At 41.9% G+C, this 17,572-nt stretch overlaps 2 protein-coding genes across 9 annotated transcripts in view; one reads left to right on the top strand and one right to left on the bottom strand.

The window, feature by feature from the left end:
• FER1L6 (fer-1 like family member 6) overlaps positions 1 to 17,572 on the bottom strand; it is a 156,382-nt gene that overhangs the window by 14,485 nt on the left and 124,325 nt on the right. For all 4 annotated transcript variants that reach the window (XM_077847127.1, XM_077847128.1, XM_077847130.1 and 1 more), the window contains 6 exons: positions 16,336 to 16,496; positions 14,214 to 14,356; positions 11,842 to 11,930; positions 11,256 to 11,354; positions 8,248 to 8,489; positions 6,744 to 6,907 (listed from right to left, as the gene is read on the bottom strand). In XM_077847127.1, coding sequence (XP_077703253.1) covers positions 6,744 to 6,907; positions 8,248 to 8,489; positions 11,256 to 11,354; positions 11,842 to 11,930; positions 14,214 to 14,356; positions 16,336 to 16,496 — 898 coding nt within the window. The remainder of the gene's footprint in view (positions 1 to 6,743; positions 6,908 to 8,247; positions 8,490 to 11,255; positions 11,355 to 11,841; positions 11,931 to 14,213; positions 14,357 to 16,335; positions 16,497 to 17,572) is intronic.
• LOC144283277 (uncharacterized) overlaps positions 16,577 to 17,572 on the top strand; it is a 66,484-nt gene continuing 65,488 nt past the window's right edge. For 2 of the 5 annotated variants that reach the window (XM_077847133.1, XM_077847131.1), the window contains exon 1: positions 16,580 to 17,169. The gene's annotated coding sequence lies outside the window, so the exon portion shown is untranslated. Of the gene's footprint in view, positions 17,170 to 17,572 lie in introns of all 5 variants that reach the window. The other 3 variants (XM_077847132.1, XM_077847137.1, XM_077847138.1) reach the window with 3 other exon arrangements.

Below are 17,572 nucleotides of genomic sequence, written 5' to 3'. Positions count from 1 at the left end.
AAAGAAGATGTGGTTTATGTATACAATGGAATATTCCTCAGCCATTAGAAACGACAAATACCCACCATTTGCTTCAACGTGGATGGAACTGGAGGGTATTATGCTGAGTGAAATAAGTCAATCGGAGAAGGACAAACATTATATGGTCTCATTCATTTGGGGATTATAAAAATTAGTGAAAGGAATAAAGGGAAAGGAGAGAAAATGAGTGAAAATATCAGTGAGGGTGACAAAACATGAGAGACACCTAACTCTGGGAAATGAACAAGGGGTAGTGGAAAGGGAGGTGGGTGGGGGGTTGGGGTGACCTGGTGATGGGCACTGAAGGGGGCACTTTGCGGGATGTGCACTGGGTGTTATGCTAAGTGTTGGCAAATTGAACTCCAATAAAATTTTTTTTTAATTTAAAAAATGTTAAAAAGAAACTTCCCTTTTAATTTTAGTTGCTGATGTTCTGGAGACTTAGCTGGACTATATAACAGTCAATTTATGGGATTCACCTGTGAAGGAAACCTCTGGTTCTTCATCTTCTAAAGCAGTGATCTTTAAAGGGTTGCTTTTCATAGGGTAATACATATAAAATGCAAAGTGCAATGTGTCCCATGAAGCACCTGCTCAATACACATTCCCTTTGTCCCCGAGGGTACCCGTTCTTTGCAAATCTCACCTGGAGCTATTTTCCACTGACTGTAAGCCCAGCCACATTCCACACTAGGAGCTCTGTGATCCAGATGTCTAAACTGCACTGCCTGGGTGTACAGATAAGCAGCTTTAAATAGAAGCCTGGCACATAGCAGTGGCTGTAAGCAAATCCCTGCTGGCCAGCTGGTGCCTGGAACAGGATGGTGACCTCTTGACTACTGGCTTCAGGAAGGACGGTGTGGGAGCTCGGAAGCAGAGGGTGTCCGTGCTGGAAAGGCACCTTGGGGGCACCCAGTCCAACCCATTCCTTATACAGACATGGAAACTGAGACTTGGAGATGGCAGGACTAGGAGGTGGTGGACCCTGACTGAGGTTTCACGTTACACTACTTTACTCCTGGCTCATCCAACTCATCCTCTCGCTGCCAGCCCAGAGAAGGCTACTGGTTTGGCTTCCCTGGTGCAGTTACTGCTTCCTTTGGGCAGGAGAAGGAGGATGGACGAGGGTCAGCTGGGTTATACCCCTGCTGCTGCAGGCCAAACCAGGGATTCGGGGGTTGCCAGGTAGTTGGGGATGAAGTAAATTCTCATTTTCCCTTTAGGATGTGTAAGGACAAAACCAGATTAAAAACAAGAGGCTTAACTTTTCTGGTGGCAAATAAAGGAAGAGATTTCCATCTCCTTTCTGTAAGAGTGGACACTTTAGAAAATGTAATCGTAAACCCTTTGGTTTCTCTTTGAAGAGCATTTAAATCCCTTTGAATACTAGATAGGTCCTTTGTCTCAATACCCAGGACCCACCTTTCCCAAAGACCCAGGAGCCATCTCTTTGCAACGTAAGCAACCAGAGAGAGACCACCCCTCTCTCCCAGTTTCTGTGGGTGCCGGACTCCAAGCTGCCTATCTGAGGCTGAGTCCCTAATTTTGTGTGCCCCTCGCCCCAGTATTCCAGTACTCTCCCTTAACCAGTCACTTCGGATGCCCCCCTCTAGTTACTCTGCCTGCCAACAACCTCCAATCAGAACAAACCTGAAGTCTTCTCTTTGTTTTTTCTTTATAAAGCTTCCCTACTCCCCTGTCTTTGAATCTCTACCGAGTGATGGCAGCTGACCCTCTTGTCATAGCAAGCTCTAAATAAACAGCCTGTTGGCATCTAGGTGGTCTTCATTTCCTTTCATGATCCTAAACACTTAACATATATTAACTCATCTATGTGCTAAAACTTGGTAAGATACGTATCTATTATCAATCCCCGTTTTATAGATATGGAAACTGAGGCACAGAGAGGCTAAGAAACTTGCTTCATGTCACACCGTTCATCGGGAGAGGACAGGGTTCAAACCCAAGCTGTCTACGTCTACATCCTTTGGTTTTAACCACTGCCTAATACTTAATGCAGTCTAGGAAAGCACACTATGTGCTATGCTAAATATACTTACCGTGAGCTAATTATAAAGTGAATTCACGTTAATGTTCAGGCATCTGTGGTTTTACAGCTTTTGTATTTTTTTTTTTAATTTTTTTTATTTATTTATGATAGGCACACAGTGAGAGAGAGAGAGGCAGAGACACAGGCAGAGGGAGAAGCAGGCTCCATGCACCGGGAGCCTGATGTGGGATTCGATCCCAGGTCTCCAGGATCGCGCCCTGGGCCAAAGGCAGGCGCCAAACCGCTGCGCCACCCAGGGATCCCCAGCTTTTGTATTTTGATTGGCTGTCTACTACTTTGCTCACATGGTTATAGTGACTTGGTATAAGAGATAATTATGTATGAAGATGTGTTAACATGGTTGTATCAATTTAATATTCTGTTGAACAAGTACAACCCTTGCTCATGTGATTTATTAAAATACTCTTTTTGATTAAAAAAAATGGGGCACCCGGGTGGCTGAGTGGTTGAGCATCTGTCTTTGGCTCAGGTTGTGATCCTGGGGTTCTAGGATTGAGTCCCGCATCAGGTTCCCCACAGGGAGTCTGCTTCTCCCTCTGCCTATGCCCCTGCCTCTTTCTCTCCTTTTTCTTAATAAAGTTTATTTTTTATTTTTTATTTTTATTTATTCATAGACACACACACACACACACACACACACACACACACACAGAGGCAGAGATACAGGCAGAGGGAGAAGCAGGCTTCACAAAGGGAGCCCGACGCAGGACTCGATCCCGGGTCTCCAGGATCACATCCCGGTCTGCAGGCAGTGCTAAACTGCTGTGCCACTGGGGCTGCCCCCGGCCTCTCTTTCTGTTCTCTCATGAATAAATAAATAAAATCTTTTTTAAAATGTCCCCAAACAACCTGTGTATCCTATGAATCTCCCACCATTAAAATCTATTTGTCCCCTCTCTTATTTCTTTGGCATGTTGTTCTCTGGTTTCTACCGTGACACAGTCTTATAAATAAATGTGTGCTGATGTGTTTGTTCTTAAAGAATATTTGTTGGACGCTTCCTATGTGCTCAGTACACCGAATAAAAAGAGAAGGAAATCATATAATCTCTTTGATGGTAGGGTCAATGTCTTAATTGTCCCTGAATTTAATGAGCCATTCAGTAAAAATTTATTGAGCATGTACTATGTGCCAGACACCATGTTAGATACTAAAAATTCAGAAAAGGAACTGAAAGAGAAAGTGCACTCTCTGGACTCAGGTCACTCACAGCAGAACCATGACATATACAGACAATTATAAATCAGTATGACTAGAGCTATGGAAGCATGAAGGCAAGCCAGCCTATCCAGACTAGGGTATCAGGGAGGATTCAGGTGACTGCTGAAAAGAATCTCAAAATACTTAAGGGGGAGGAGTTTTCCCAGAGAAGATGGGAGTCAAGGCATTCCAGGCAGAAGTACCAGTCCATGGAAAAGCAGGGGTGTGGGATGGAACAGGGAGTGGCTGGGGATAAGAATAGCTAAGGATGGCTAGTGTGGTTTGAGAGGAGGAATGAAAGGCGGAACCATGAAGGCTTTTAGCGTCTACACATGTCTCTACTAGCTTATTCCCCACTCACTTTGCAGTGTATGCTAGCCTATGCCTGTCTTCACCATCCCTTTGAACTGCTTTTTAAATATTGAGATACAATTCCCATACATAAAGTCCCTCCTTTTAGGGATCCCTGGGGGCTCAGCAGTTTGGCACCTGCCTTTGGCCCGGGGCATGATCCTGGGGTCCAGGGATTGGGTCCCGTGTTGGGCTCCCTGTGTGGAGCCTGCTTCTCCCTCTGCCTGTGTCTCTGTCTCTGTCTCTCTCTCTCTCTCTGTGTATATCATGAATAAATAAATAAAATCTTTTAAAAAAGTCCCTCCTTTTAAAGTGCACAATAAATTTCAGTATATCCACAAAGTTGTACAGTCATCAGCACTGTCTAATTCCAGAAGACTTTATCACTCCAAAAAGACATCCTGTACTTGTTAGGAGTCACTCCCCATCTCCCTTCCCTCCAGCACCTGGCAACCACCAATCTACTTTCTGGGGGGTTGCCTATTCTGGACATTTCCTATAAATGGAATCATATAGTATGTGGTCTTTTGTGACTGGCTTCTTTCACTTGAATGTTTTCATCCATCCATGATGGAGCCTGTATCAGCACTTTATTCCTTTTTATGGCTGAATTATATTCCGTCGTATGGATATATCATCTTTTGTTTATCCATTTATCAGTTGATGGATATTTGGATTTTCCACTTTGGGAAATAGTGCTGCTATTGAATGAATGAATAGTGAATAGTGAATAGCAGCACTAATGAATAGTGCTGCTATGAGCCTTTGCAATACTACTTTTCAAAAGGTCACCTCCATATTGCTAAATCCAAAGGACACTTCTCTGCTTCTTTTATGACCACTCAGGGGCATCTGACACAGTGACCCAACTGTCCTTCTCCAAAGATACTCTTCTCTAGGTTTATGTTTCAGACACATTTTAATCATTTTCTTCCCACATTTCTACCTAGTTCTTCCCCTTCTTCTATTGTGACCCTCTCCCACTCATTGTCCACATAAGCAATGAGGGATTGTGTTTCCTATGTGAGTCAGATCCCCTCACCTCCCTGCTGGAAACCATTCAGTGGCTTCCTTGCTTTGAGGATAAAATCCAAACTCTTCAACATGGAGTCTGTGGGCTGTGTGATTTGGCTCTAGTTTCCTTTCCACTTCATTGGCATCACCCTCATTCATCATGTGCTTGTTGTAGGGGGCGTTGTATTTTCATTCCTCCCCTACCCAAGGGCCTTTGCCTGTAGTGTTTGCTTGGTGACACACTTCCTCTTGTCTCTCTCTGATGGCTCCCTACTTCTCATTCTTCAGGACTCAAAAGTTCCACAGTCACAGAAAGGCCTCCCACCACCCTATGGAGTGAGAATATCTGCACTGGATATGCTTTAATTCAGCACGTTGTTTCCTCCCCAGCCCTTGTTTTAAGTATTTGGGTTCTTGGTGTGCATGTGTGATTCTGCATTTGCACTTGTCTGTCTTTGAAGCTGGACTGTAAGTTCCATGCTGGCAGAGACGTATGTCTCTTACAACTCAAATTTTATTCCCAGGGCCTATCACTTAATGGATGCTCAATAAATATTTGTTGTATGAAATGAAGAAAGAAATGTGACAGAAATAAAGGGTCAACTAAGATCAAATGAAAAAACAGAAGTCTGAACATAGTTGGCAGACTCTAAAGGGCTATAAAAATGTAATAAATGATGGCTGCCAGTATGTCATCATGCATACATAATTACTGTCAAATTTATAGAAACAGGAATTATGTCAAAAGACATGAATTTGGATTTTAGGACTTGGCAGTCCCCATTTCTTGACCTCATGCTGAACTCTGGCAACTCTGACCAGCGGGCCATCAGCCCTTCTCTTAGGGATGCATCATGCCTCCATGCTGTGCTCTCAGGGTTCTTTCTACTTGAAGTAGATAGCCACCCTCTTCTTCATCTAGAAAATGCTTTTTTTTGTCATCCTTTGCTCTTGAAAAAATGCTGCTCTGCTCTACTTGACTCCTCAACACCCTCAGAGAGAATTAGGTTTCTCCCTCCTCTTGTTTCCTCCCTGTGTCACTTATACGTTGACTATTGGATGCATGCAACAGGGTTGTTGACACATCTGTCCCTCTCACTGGACTCTGAGCTGGTTGAGGGGAGAGGCCATGCTTACTTCATTTCTGAGTTCATTCATTCATCAATCAATTCACTGACTGAGCTTCTGTTATGTACTAAGCCTGTGAGGCCTGCAGCCTCATTCTCGACCAAACCTTGTCCATCAGAGGGGGTGCAAGTGAGAATGACGAGAAGGGAAAATCTTCCAGAAAACATAATAAAACTAGATGCCATGGAGTCAGGCCAATCAGGTGCAAAAGGAATCCCTGCCTTTCACATACATTAGGCCCCTACAGCAGCGAGAGAGAACCAGGTGTGGCCAGAAGGTTCCAATCCAGGTGTGCTTTTGCCACTGGATGCAGGAGCAGAGGGGACAATATGCTCTCTACCAAGCGGAGGACATAGCATGGAAAGGTGCCACCAATGCACTCCCTTTCCTCAACCCTGCCTATCATGTGGGTCATCCACCCTCCTTTATGGAGGGATATTCAGAAGGCTGCATAATTTCCTTCCTAATGTTTGCAAAAGGACTGAGCGCCCACAGCAGGTGCCACAAAGTACAGACCAGGCTGGCGATGCGGGGGAAGGGGAAATGGCTCTCTCCAAGTTTTAAAGTCTGGATCACTTTCAAAATTGAGTCCCGCATTTGAGGGTGAAGGGATGAAGTGGCTCCATTAAGATTGTACATTAGTGAAGACCTAATGCATAATTTCAAGAAATGTGGGAAAAAAATAATGCCAAGGGCACAAATTCAAGCCAGAGGTTAGAAAACCACCCTGACATGGCTATTAAATCAAGCACGCTGAAACACAGAAGCTTAATGCATTTATAACATTTTCGAAATTCTTGCTTCTCAACAGAACTTTTGCCCTAAAGTGCTCTGTGTCACTTCAAAGCACTTGACTTGACGTTTACAAAGTGACTCATTTAAAAAGCATGATGTCCCCTGCCTGCCTAACCTTCCCCCCCACCCCCCCCAAGCCCTGTCTCCTACAGCAGCCACTTACCGTGAGTTCCTTGCTTTTAGCAAAAGGCCACCAGCCCCGCACACGCTTTTGCTGGAATATGGAGATCTTGCTCTCCTCACTTGCATTTTCAAACTTGGTGAGTTGGCAATCTTTGGCAGACTTGGCTGCTCGGGGGAAACTATTGAGGTTCATTTCCAAGGAGCCTGTGAAGAGATACCCTTGACAGTTATGGAAGAGCTTCAGTATCCATCACCACCAATCATTCACCCACCTGTTCATTCATTCATTCATTCATTCATTCATTAGTCCTTCAACCAGCACCACATTGGATCATTAGTATGTACTAGGATTTGAGGGATACAATATGACCAAGATATGTTTGGTGCCCTCAAGGTACCCAGTGTGGTAGCAGGTAGAAGACAGGGCAGGGCTACAAGATATAACCTCCAAGCCTCAGTTTCAGGTGTTGTCACTATTGGGCATCTTGTGAACTCCCTGAGTGCACGGGGATTCTGTGCCTATTCTCTGAGCTTTCCTGTGCCTTATCATGGACCTGCTTCTCCCCCAACTCACCTCTCTCTTTGAGTCCCCTAAGCATTTCCAGTTGGAGGACTAAGTCTTACTGTCTTCATAGTTACTCTCCAAGACCTTAGTGGGCTCTCAACAAAGTATTTCCAATGAGTGACTATTATGGAGAATAAGAGAACACTATGAGAGTATTTATTTTATCTCTCTCTCTTTAATAACCTTTTCCTATTACAGAATATTTGTTAGTGGTGAGCATTTAGAACATGTACAGAAACCAGAAATTAATGGAAAAGTTTTCCATAATGCCATCCCCCAAAAGTTGTCCACTGCTCGACACATTAGTTCTTATCCTGTCAGTTATTGTTTTTTTTACCTGTCTCTATCTCTGACTCTGATACATATAAACATGTATTTTGCAGAAAGGGGATTTTTTTTCTATACTCTTTTTTTCACTTAATTGCATCCTGTACAACTATCCAACTTATTAAATATTCAAATATTTTTAATGGCTACAGGACTATCATTATTGAGTGTTATGTGTGTTTTTACATTATATTTTTAAATTATTAAATCAAATTATATTTTATATTAAGTTATATTAATTTTATATTTAATTATATTAAGTTAAATTTTAAAATTATATTAGATTTGAAGCTGTACTTTAAATGTACAGCTCCAAACACTCTCTGAGGTATGTAATATTACTATCTCTGTTTTATAACTGAAGAAAAATGAGGCATAGAGGGGACTAGTAACTAGCTCACAATTTAACAGCTTTTTAGCAGTAGAGCAAAGATGAATTTAAGTCTATTTGAAAATGTGTCTTCCACTATAAGGATATGCCGTAACTTATTCAGCCAATCCCCTACTAATGGCTGTTTGAAGTGTTTCTAATTTTTTGCTATTCATAAATAGCACTGAAATTATTATCTTTGTAACTAAATCAGACCAAGCTCTCCAAAAACTGGGACAAAATCCTAACATTAATATGAACTTTATGAAGCCACTGGCTTACCCAGAAAGTCATCCGAGGACAGCCTTTCAAAATCCCAAACCTGGAGCACTAGGACGGCTGGTGTCTTACACTCCATCTTCTCTAAGGAAAAGATGTTCTCCCTCTTGGTAATGACCATTTGCTTCTCAGCTGGGAGATACTGAAACGGAAACAGGAAGCGCCAGTTGAAGTTCCCCTCACCGGTCAGGCTGTTGTAATGCACGTCTGTTTCCTGCTTGTCATCCTCCAGACCCTTTATCCACCTGAATAAAGATGGAGAAAGAATTAGAGGGCGCCTGGGTGGCTCAGGGGTTGAGTGTCTGCCTCAGGGCATGATCCTGGTCCTGGGATCAAGTCCTACATCAGGTTCCCTATGGGGAGCCTGCTTCTCCCTCTGCCTATGTCCTGCCTCTCTCTGTGCCTCTCTCATGAATAAATAAATAAAATCTTAAAAAACAAAAAAAGAATTAGACATCCCGAGTCCCTGAGTACATTATTCAAGCATCACTATAATCAAGAGTGATTTGACTCATTTCAGTGTGGTCACAGATTGTAGTTTTTAAATTATGATACAGTTAGATTCAGATGGAACTTTCTTTCCATTGAATCTGAAAGAGAGAAACAGGAATCAAAGGGTCTGAAACAGAAACAAGACTAATTCTAAGCCAGGTTCGAGAGATGTCTCCAGTTGTTCTGGGGTAGACCTGAACCCCCATGTAGTAAAGAGGGAAGACTCAGGAAATGTGAAGAGAAAGTAATCAGTTTCCTCTCTCCCTGGGGCTACCTCGATACCCACTAGCCTGGGGCCTCTACAATTGGCCTGGTTTAGACTCTCAGTCTCAAGTCTATGGTTGGCTCCCTCCTCTCTGGTTCTGAGAGTGTATCTCAAAACCCAGCAGGCCTGCATCGAAGTGGCATGGAGGGTATAAGCCTGTCTGCACCCACCTGGATTGTAATCCTAGCTCTGTCATTACTAACTAGAAAGCCCTGGAGAAGCCCTATGACTTTATTTCATCTGGCAAATGGAGGCCATGACAGGACCTAGTTGATAGGGTTGCTCTGAAGAATTACAAGAGGTAATAGCTACAAAGGGCTTTGTGTACTCCAAGTTACATATAATGTTATTTCCTTTTAGTATTACCTAGTTATCCTCCTCCATCTCCAGTATAAAGTAAGCTACCATTAATACATCTTCCCCTAGCACTTTATCCCTGGTGAATTATTGAGAAGATAGGTGCTTTTAATTCAAACTAACTGGTAATTCCAAACCACTTGTTTTCTGAAAGCAGATATCCCTTCCCCACAGGTCACGGAAGGATAAAGACCTTCTTCATCCCAGAGGAGTGGTACCACTTAGCGTACAGATGCAATTATTTAGGTAAAGATGGTGCTCGCTCAACCAATATATATGTGGTATCTGTTATGAGGCAAGGAGTGAGCTAGTTGCTAGAGGAGTAATGGAAGCACACAGAGATGGTCCTTGCCTTCATAGAGATACTACCACAGAAGACAGGGGATGGAGAGATGAGGAGGTGGTAGAAGTCACCAGAAGACATGTGCAAAGGCCCTGTGGTGGCATATTATAATGAGAGAAAGAAGCTTAGCATGACTAGAGAGCACAAAACAAGGAGTGAAATGGAGCTGGAGAGCTAGGAGGGGACAGTCAGATGGGATATTTTAGAACATATTAGGGATCTGAATCTGTGTCCAGAGAAAATAGGATGTCATTAAAGGGTTTAAAGTACAGGACTTACTTGATCAGATTGTATTTTGAAAGGATAACCCATGTTTCAGCATAAAGAACAAGTTGTAGGAGGCAAGAGTGAATACAAAGAGGCCGATCCACATGGTATTGGTACTTCAGTGGCCTCAGCAAGAAATGATGGAGAGAAAGACTATGGTGGCGGAATGGTGAGGATGGAAAGGGACAGTGATGACAGCTATTTGGGAAGCAAAATGGACAAGAATCAATGGCATATTAGAAATGGAGCCAGTGAAGAAGGTTCCTTGTTTGGGGAAGGCAAAGAGATACTAAAATGAGGCTGAGATGAGCTCACTACTTCTGAAATGGGTTTTACCCCGGGACATCTTTGAATCACTTTCGCTTCTGATTCTCTACCACCTCATCTGCCTCCATGCCTAGGGGCTTGAGGGAAGCTTACCAAGGCATTTGTGTCACAGCTGAGAGAGGGAGAAAGAGAGAGAGAGAGAGCACAAGCACGTGTAGTTTCCTGAGTCCTAGGTTGGCATCTTTCCTATCAGTAAAACTAGCAAAGGGGAAGGTGCAACTTTTAGCTTTGTATTAGCCTTATAATCTTCTTAATGAATCTCTCATCAGTTGCACTATGTCTCTACATGCTTCAGGTGTAAAGGTATTTTGAATGTCACTCAAGAAGCTTAGGTATACATTTAACTGAAAGAGATGTTTACATAATAAGATTTCCTCACAGGGATGCCTGGGTGGCTCAGCAGTTGAGCATCTGCCTTAGGCTCAGGGCGTGATCCTGGAGTCTGGGATCAGTCCCTCATCGGGTTCCTTGCAGGGAGCCTGCTTCTCCCTTTGCCTATGTCTCTGCTTCTTGCTCTCTTTGTCTCTTATGAATAAATAAATAAAATCTTTTAAAAAGTATGATTTTCTCACAAAAATATTTTCATAAGATAATAATTCTTAGCAAAATGACTGAATAGTATTTGACAAAGGAAGTGACTTTATCGGGATCCCTGGGTGGCGCAGAGGTTTAGCGCCTGCCTTTGGCCCAGGGCGCGATCCTGGAGACCTGGGATCGAATCCCACGTCAGGCTCCCGGTGCATGGAGCCTGCTTCTCCCTCTGCCTGTGTCTCTGCCTCTCTCTCTCTCACTGTGTGCCTATCATAAATAAATAAAAAAAAAAAAAAAAAAGGAAGTGACTTTATCTAATAAGGTGACTAGATGGACTCTTTCTGTAGGAAGTGGGTGGAGTATCTTCCATGAGGCATACGTTTGGCTAGGGGTCAAAGAGGGGAGGAGGGGAGATGTTGATGACCTTACCCTTTAACATAAATATCACTTGATTTTTGTCCTGTGAAGATATTCTCATCCTCTAAAATGACATCTTCAGTGTTCCAGATGGTTACTCTCAGTTCGTACCTGGGATAAGAGAAGGCAGCATTAGGTTGACGACCTTGAAAGCCGAGTCAGCTGGTGTCTATGGGATTCTGGTATTACTGTGAGTCAATAGGCCTCCTCAACTTGACCAAGTTCAAAAATATCAACACTCAGGATCTTGGTTCCATCAAAACCAAGTGTCCCAGCTGGAATCACCAAGGACATGAAGTTTTCTGAGCAGAAATTGCTTCCATTAGCTGAAAGTTTTCAGAATGTTGGAAAATGCTGAGGCACAGTGGCCCCTATGTAAAGCAGAGGCCAGCATTTCAACCATCACCACTGCTACCATTATTACCACTCATCCCTGTGGTAAATAGCCAGATGGAAAGTGAAATGTGATTATCAAGTGTTGACTGATCAATGTAACTGCTGTTACAACACAACAATCAATATAATTTATCAAATGTCAAGATCTTTTGGTAGGCTACCATAGTCTCTTTCCTTGAAAGCTGGGTTGCAGCTGACGTACCCTCTTGGTTGCCTTGGTGAAATGTCAACAGGTGGTCCAGGTTGAGGCATATCTTTGGGAAACATGTCCACCCACATCTGCAGGCGGCCCTTGTTAAAAAAAGAAGATATCCTTTAACTTTGGTGGGGTGTCATATGGGCAACTTCTCATTCATGGTTTTAACAGATCCCTTTACTAGAAATAAATGTTAATTATATATCATATCTTATCATATGTATATTGTTCTTATTATACATGCTTAGGATATTTGTTGACAAAAATAAAACTTACATTTTTATTAAGAATTAGAGCATATGTTAAGAGCAGGTGAAGGGCAGGCAAATCCTTATTGAGCACCTACTATGGGTAGACACAGTGCAATGCACTCGACAAAACATTACATGAATTCTTCCAATATCCCCAATGGGTAGATGTTATTATTTCTACTTGACAGATGAGGAAACATCTTGCCCGTGCTTACAGAGGCAATATGTAGCAGAGTCTGGATTGAACCCTTGTCTGTTGCCTCCAGAGACTCTGCTTTTTCTATAAACTCCTAAGGATTAAAAAGATAATGCTGTCTGTCAGAGGTATCATGCGTCATTGTTTCCATTGTGCTTTAACATCATTATCTCCATACGTGCTTACCCCAGCTACATTTCTGTATTAAACATTAAAAAAAAAATCCAAGGCTTAGAGCAGGCAAAGAAATGATATGAGTCCTGTGGCTAATTAGTAGCAGAATGAGGCCTCCCATCCATTGCTTTGAACTCCATACATCAGAATTTACCTTGTTGTAAGGGATCTGAGTGCCCGTGTGGGGAGAAGGCCCAGTGGATTTAATGCTCAGCTGTGTTATATACATTCTCAGTATTCTATCAGCTCGGACAAAGGTGAGTGATCAAGAGGGCTGGGATGGTAAGGGGAGATTTCCTATGAAGGAAGTGGCATTTTCAACAGAGAAGGGAGGATCTGTAGGATTGGGTGAAGGAGTGGCTTTGGCTAGAAAAGAAAATGGTTTTCTTGGGGAAGGGACAATGTAAGCAAAACGTTTAGTATTTGGGAAGAGAAGAACCAATTAATGGAGGTTACAATTCTAGGGTCTCTAAGGAGACCTTAACGTTCACTTGTAACCAAAGAGCCACATGGCAAAATGATGGATACCAGTAACCAAATGATTTTAAACATCTGGTAGTAAACTTCAGGAACCAATCACAGGCTTCTATATCTGATAAAAGCTTATTCTTTCAAGGCACTCTCCCACACATGCTATCACTAGTTTTATAGCCCACCACTGCTGAGATGGCAGTGTGGGTGTTCCTGCTCCATCAAAGTCAAGCTCATGTGTTTTGCCCAAGCAACACAGTGAATGAGTCCAGAGCTGGGATAGGACTAAGACTCAAACAGCCTGGGTGAAATCCTGCTCTACTACTTAATAGCTGAGTAACTTTGAGCAAGTTACTTTAACTCTTTGAACCTCAATTTCTTCATCTTAAAAGGATCATAGTAAGTACACAATGAGGCTGTATAAGGAAATAAAGGCAAGGTGACCCATACACCCCTCTTTGTCTAGGAAAATTCTGGTGGTGCCCTTTGTACCAGCTTAGTTATTAACAGCAACCTCTTTCATTCTCAAAATGGCCATCATTTGGATAGACAAATTTATAGTGATCCTAACTAGGTGAGATAACCTACATAAAGAGTCTAGTACATATTATTAATATTGCATATTAATTATATTAAGATGAATAATATTACATACTATTAATTATGTAATATAATTAATAAGTATGTATCAGGAAGGCTCTTAATAAAGTTGATCTTCCCTTCTAACTCATAACCCGGATCTCTGGTTATTTTTTCCACAGAGCTTCCTCTTGCCAGTTCTTCAAAATAAGTCACCATCTATTGCTTCTCTGGGAAAACTAATGGGCTGTGGGGTTACTGATAGATTTTGGACAAGGTCTGGGGCATGTCAGATGGGTTTTGAAGTTTCTCAAATATCAGCATTCTTTCAAAAGAGTGTGATAACTCAAATCCATTAAAAAGGCAAAAAGCACTAAACCCAACTCTTGCTTTAGGGCAGAATTTCTCAATCTCAACATTACTGACATTTTGGGCTGAATAATTCTTTGGTGTGGGAGGCTGTCTGTGCAGTAAGGGATGTTTGGTTGTATGTCTGACTTCTACCCACTAGACGCCAGTAGCACCCCCCACACACTTGAGACAACCAAAAATATTTCCAGCCATTGTTAAAGTCGGGGGCAGGGAGGCAAAATTGTCTCTGGTTGAGAATCACTATTCTAGGGCACATGAGATTAACTTTTAGGGATAAAGTCCTGTTCCTTGGGGATGAACACTCCTACTGGAGCCAGAACCATCTCGGCCTCTACCTGCTCCATTCCTGGCTTATCCTTGTGGTACAGCGGCCGACTTTCTATGTGCTCAGGAACCAGTCTACACCCAACCTCTGGCATATCCTCCCATGAGTGTAAAACCCTGAGGGCCAGGTGCTCATAAGACTCCACCATCTGCTCTGCAGGGAAGAGAAAAAATAAAGACATTTGTCAGATATAGGTTCCCGTAATGGAACAGTGATGGTCTGTCAGGCACACTTTTAAATGCTCCCTTAAAGGTTTAATTTAAATGAACCGAGGCACAGGGAGAGATTAAAACTGAAAAAAGACAAAAAGGGCAAAAAGAAAATGGAAAGAGGTAGGGGGAGAGGATGAGAAGGAGACAGGAGGTTTAGAGAGCTGAAAGTGAGACGGGTCGACAAGAAGACCAGAGAGCAGTCAAGGTCTGAGTTCAGGGCTCCATCTGCCCCTTGAATCTCATTCCTAAAGAGCCTAAGAACTGCAAGCTTGGCTTTGAGGTACTAGAAAGGATATATTTCCTGGAGTTATAAGACTGCTAACACCATAGTAGGAGAGGGCATTGTGGACCAGGGTGGTCCTGAATAAGGTAGTGAAGTTCGCACAGTATCTGTTCATGGAGGTCTTCCCACCAACACACCTACTCATAGGGAAGATTCTCGAATTGGTTATCTTACCAAAGAAGGTGATACATAATAAAAACTAGTGATAGAAAAAGTACTTGCAAAAATAACACAAAAGATGTTGGAAAAAAATCAAATCTTTTTGATAAAGTTTAGAATGGCCAAATTTGACACAGGGAAGTTGAATTCAGTTTTTTTAAAAGGACACACACACACACACACACACACACACACAATCTCCCAATAGCAATAATTACAATCAGTAAAAGTTGATGGGGATAAACACATGATCTGTGAACTAAAATCTGTAAACATAATCTGTGAACATAAAGTTTAATTGGTTCTTGACCAACTGAAAGGAACATCATTTCAGATTTTTGTTGGGCAAAAAAAAAAAAAAAAAAAAAATATATATATATATATATATATATATATATATATATATATATATATATATATGGTTTCATCATGAAATGTAGAATACTGACCAAGGAATTAAATTGGCCTAAGAAAGTATATTGTGAAAAAATATTTTTCTCAAGATAAATTCATTAATAGGTCATTAATATCTTATCTAAATGTCAATTACTCTACATGCAAAAACCTTCAAGAGGTTCTTAGGGTCAAAATAACAAGGTGAAAGAAATTTAGGCATCAAAGTGGTGGGATCACCATAACACTGTGAAAACACCCAGTGATATGTCCTTAATTGGGTGCTTTGCATCAGAAATTCTGAACCTATGTTTTGCATATTTATAGGTCTGCACTTACTGATTTGCATCAAATGGACGGGAATGTTATTACGAGAATTGTTTTGTATCATTAAGTAAAGTAAAGGTGGCTTTTTTTCTCATCCTAAATTTATGAAAGCCTCTCTGGGATCTTCCTGGTATATCCCCCTGATGCTTATATGGAAAATCTGCTTCCTGGTGCTGAAATAAGAGAGTTGTCGGTATACTATTTCTTGGGGTAATTTGGTATGTGTCCAATTATTTATTTTTATATAATATTCATTTTAAGGTTACTGCCTACCTTTGAACACGACAATCCCATTTGTGTGATATATGCTATAGAAATTTCAGAAATATGCAAAAATATGTATAAGGAAGTTCAAGGTGGCATCGTGTCACTACAAAAAACAATGGACAGAATGCAACTAAATGACACAACCATAAAAAGGAGTATTATCAATGACAGTCTCAAAGAACAAAGGAAAAGCATCACAATCTATTGGAAATAGAAAAGGCAGGATACAGAACTATATATGGTACACTTCCAAGTCTATGAAAATATCAGACACACACACACAGACTGTGGAAATACACCAGCATGCAGCATGCTTATCTCCGAATTTGGGGATTCTGAGTGATTTTCTTTATCCTCCTTACTTTTCCGAAGTTCCTACCCATGAGCGTGATTAGTTTACAATAGATGGCCACTATCCCCAGCCACAGATACCACCAGAAACAGGCATTTCGAAAGAAGAGCATGTCAGCAGGATACATTGTGGGAGTTACCAGTATCCTCCTCCATGAAGACTGTTTTTCCAGAAAAGACCTGATTTCCTATCTGTATCTTCCCAGGACAAAAGTAGGGTCCATCCAGTTGGTTGTCTTTGCAGAGCTTTGTGAGGATTTCAGTGGGTTTGGATGTGTCTCTCCAGGCGTTGTATCCTTCTCTGAAAAGAAGGGGAAGGATGGGTAGGGCGAGGCCTGCCTTCTCCTGGGAGGACATACTCAAAGTATCTAGTAAAAAGACCACCTAAGTATGATCTGTGGTTTCCTTCAGATTTCTTGCCATATTCTATGCACTTGGGGTAATATTCGTTGTTTTGTTTTCTCTCTTTTCTGGTTCATACCTCTGCATCTGCATACTTGTATGAAAGGCAGGACTTCTGAGCAGCTTGACATAAAAATCCTTTGCAGATAGTTTTTGTTTGGTTGTGTTTTTTAAGACATGTACCTTAAAAAAAACTGAAGTGGCATTCACATAAATATAAAATGGACCAATTCAGTGGCATGTAGTACATTCATAATCTTGTACTACCACTACCCCTACCTAGTTCCCCAAACTTTTCATCACCCGAAAAGAAAACCCTGTCCTCATTAAGTAGTTGCTCCTTGCTTCCCCTCCCAAACTACGCTTTGGCAGTCAGCCATCTGCATTCTGTTTGGATTTCTTTGCACGAGGTTCTTGTGTACTTTTGTTCTGTCCCTTACAGAAGAGCCATCTCTTCTGCTTCTTGGTGGTTCCACTGTCAGGAACAGAAGAGGCACCATCTTGGCCTGTGGCTTCCTTTCCTGATTTCAGAGGGAGAACAACTAATCATTCTCTGAATGGCACCTTTTCAGGTACTTGGGATTGTAAATACCTCAGGGTTTACAAGGGCCCAAAACTGAACTGGATTTCTAGGCTATCAAAATAATGATTTCGGGGGTCCCTGGGTGGCTCAGCAGTTTGGTGCCTGCCTCCAGCCCAGGACATGATCCTGAAGACCCGGGATCGAGTCCCACGTCAGGCTCCCTGTATGGAGCCTGCTTCTCCCTCTGCCTGCGTTTCTACCTCTCTCTCTCTCTGTGTCTCTCATGAATAAATACATTAAATATTAAAAAAATAATGATTTTAAAAAATAGTTAAAGACCCTACAGAATGCTTAAGATACAAGAGTAGATGCCACTAGCAGCTTATAAAATGACATGGATAGTGTGAGGCCAACTTCAGGGAAAAACAACATAGGAAAGATACTAAAATGAA

Source organism: Canis aureus, chromosome 14, assembly GCF_053574225.1.
Source record: "Canis aureus isolate CA01 chromosome 14, VMU_Caureus_v.1.0, whole genome shotgun sequence".
In the NCBI taxonomy this organism is placed as follows: Eukaryota; Metazoa; Chordata; class Mammalia; order Carnivora; family Canidae; genus Canis; species Canis aureus.
Note: the sequence above shows the minus strand (reverse complement) of the source record. Positions and strands in the feature narration are given on the sequence as shown.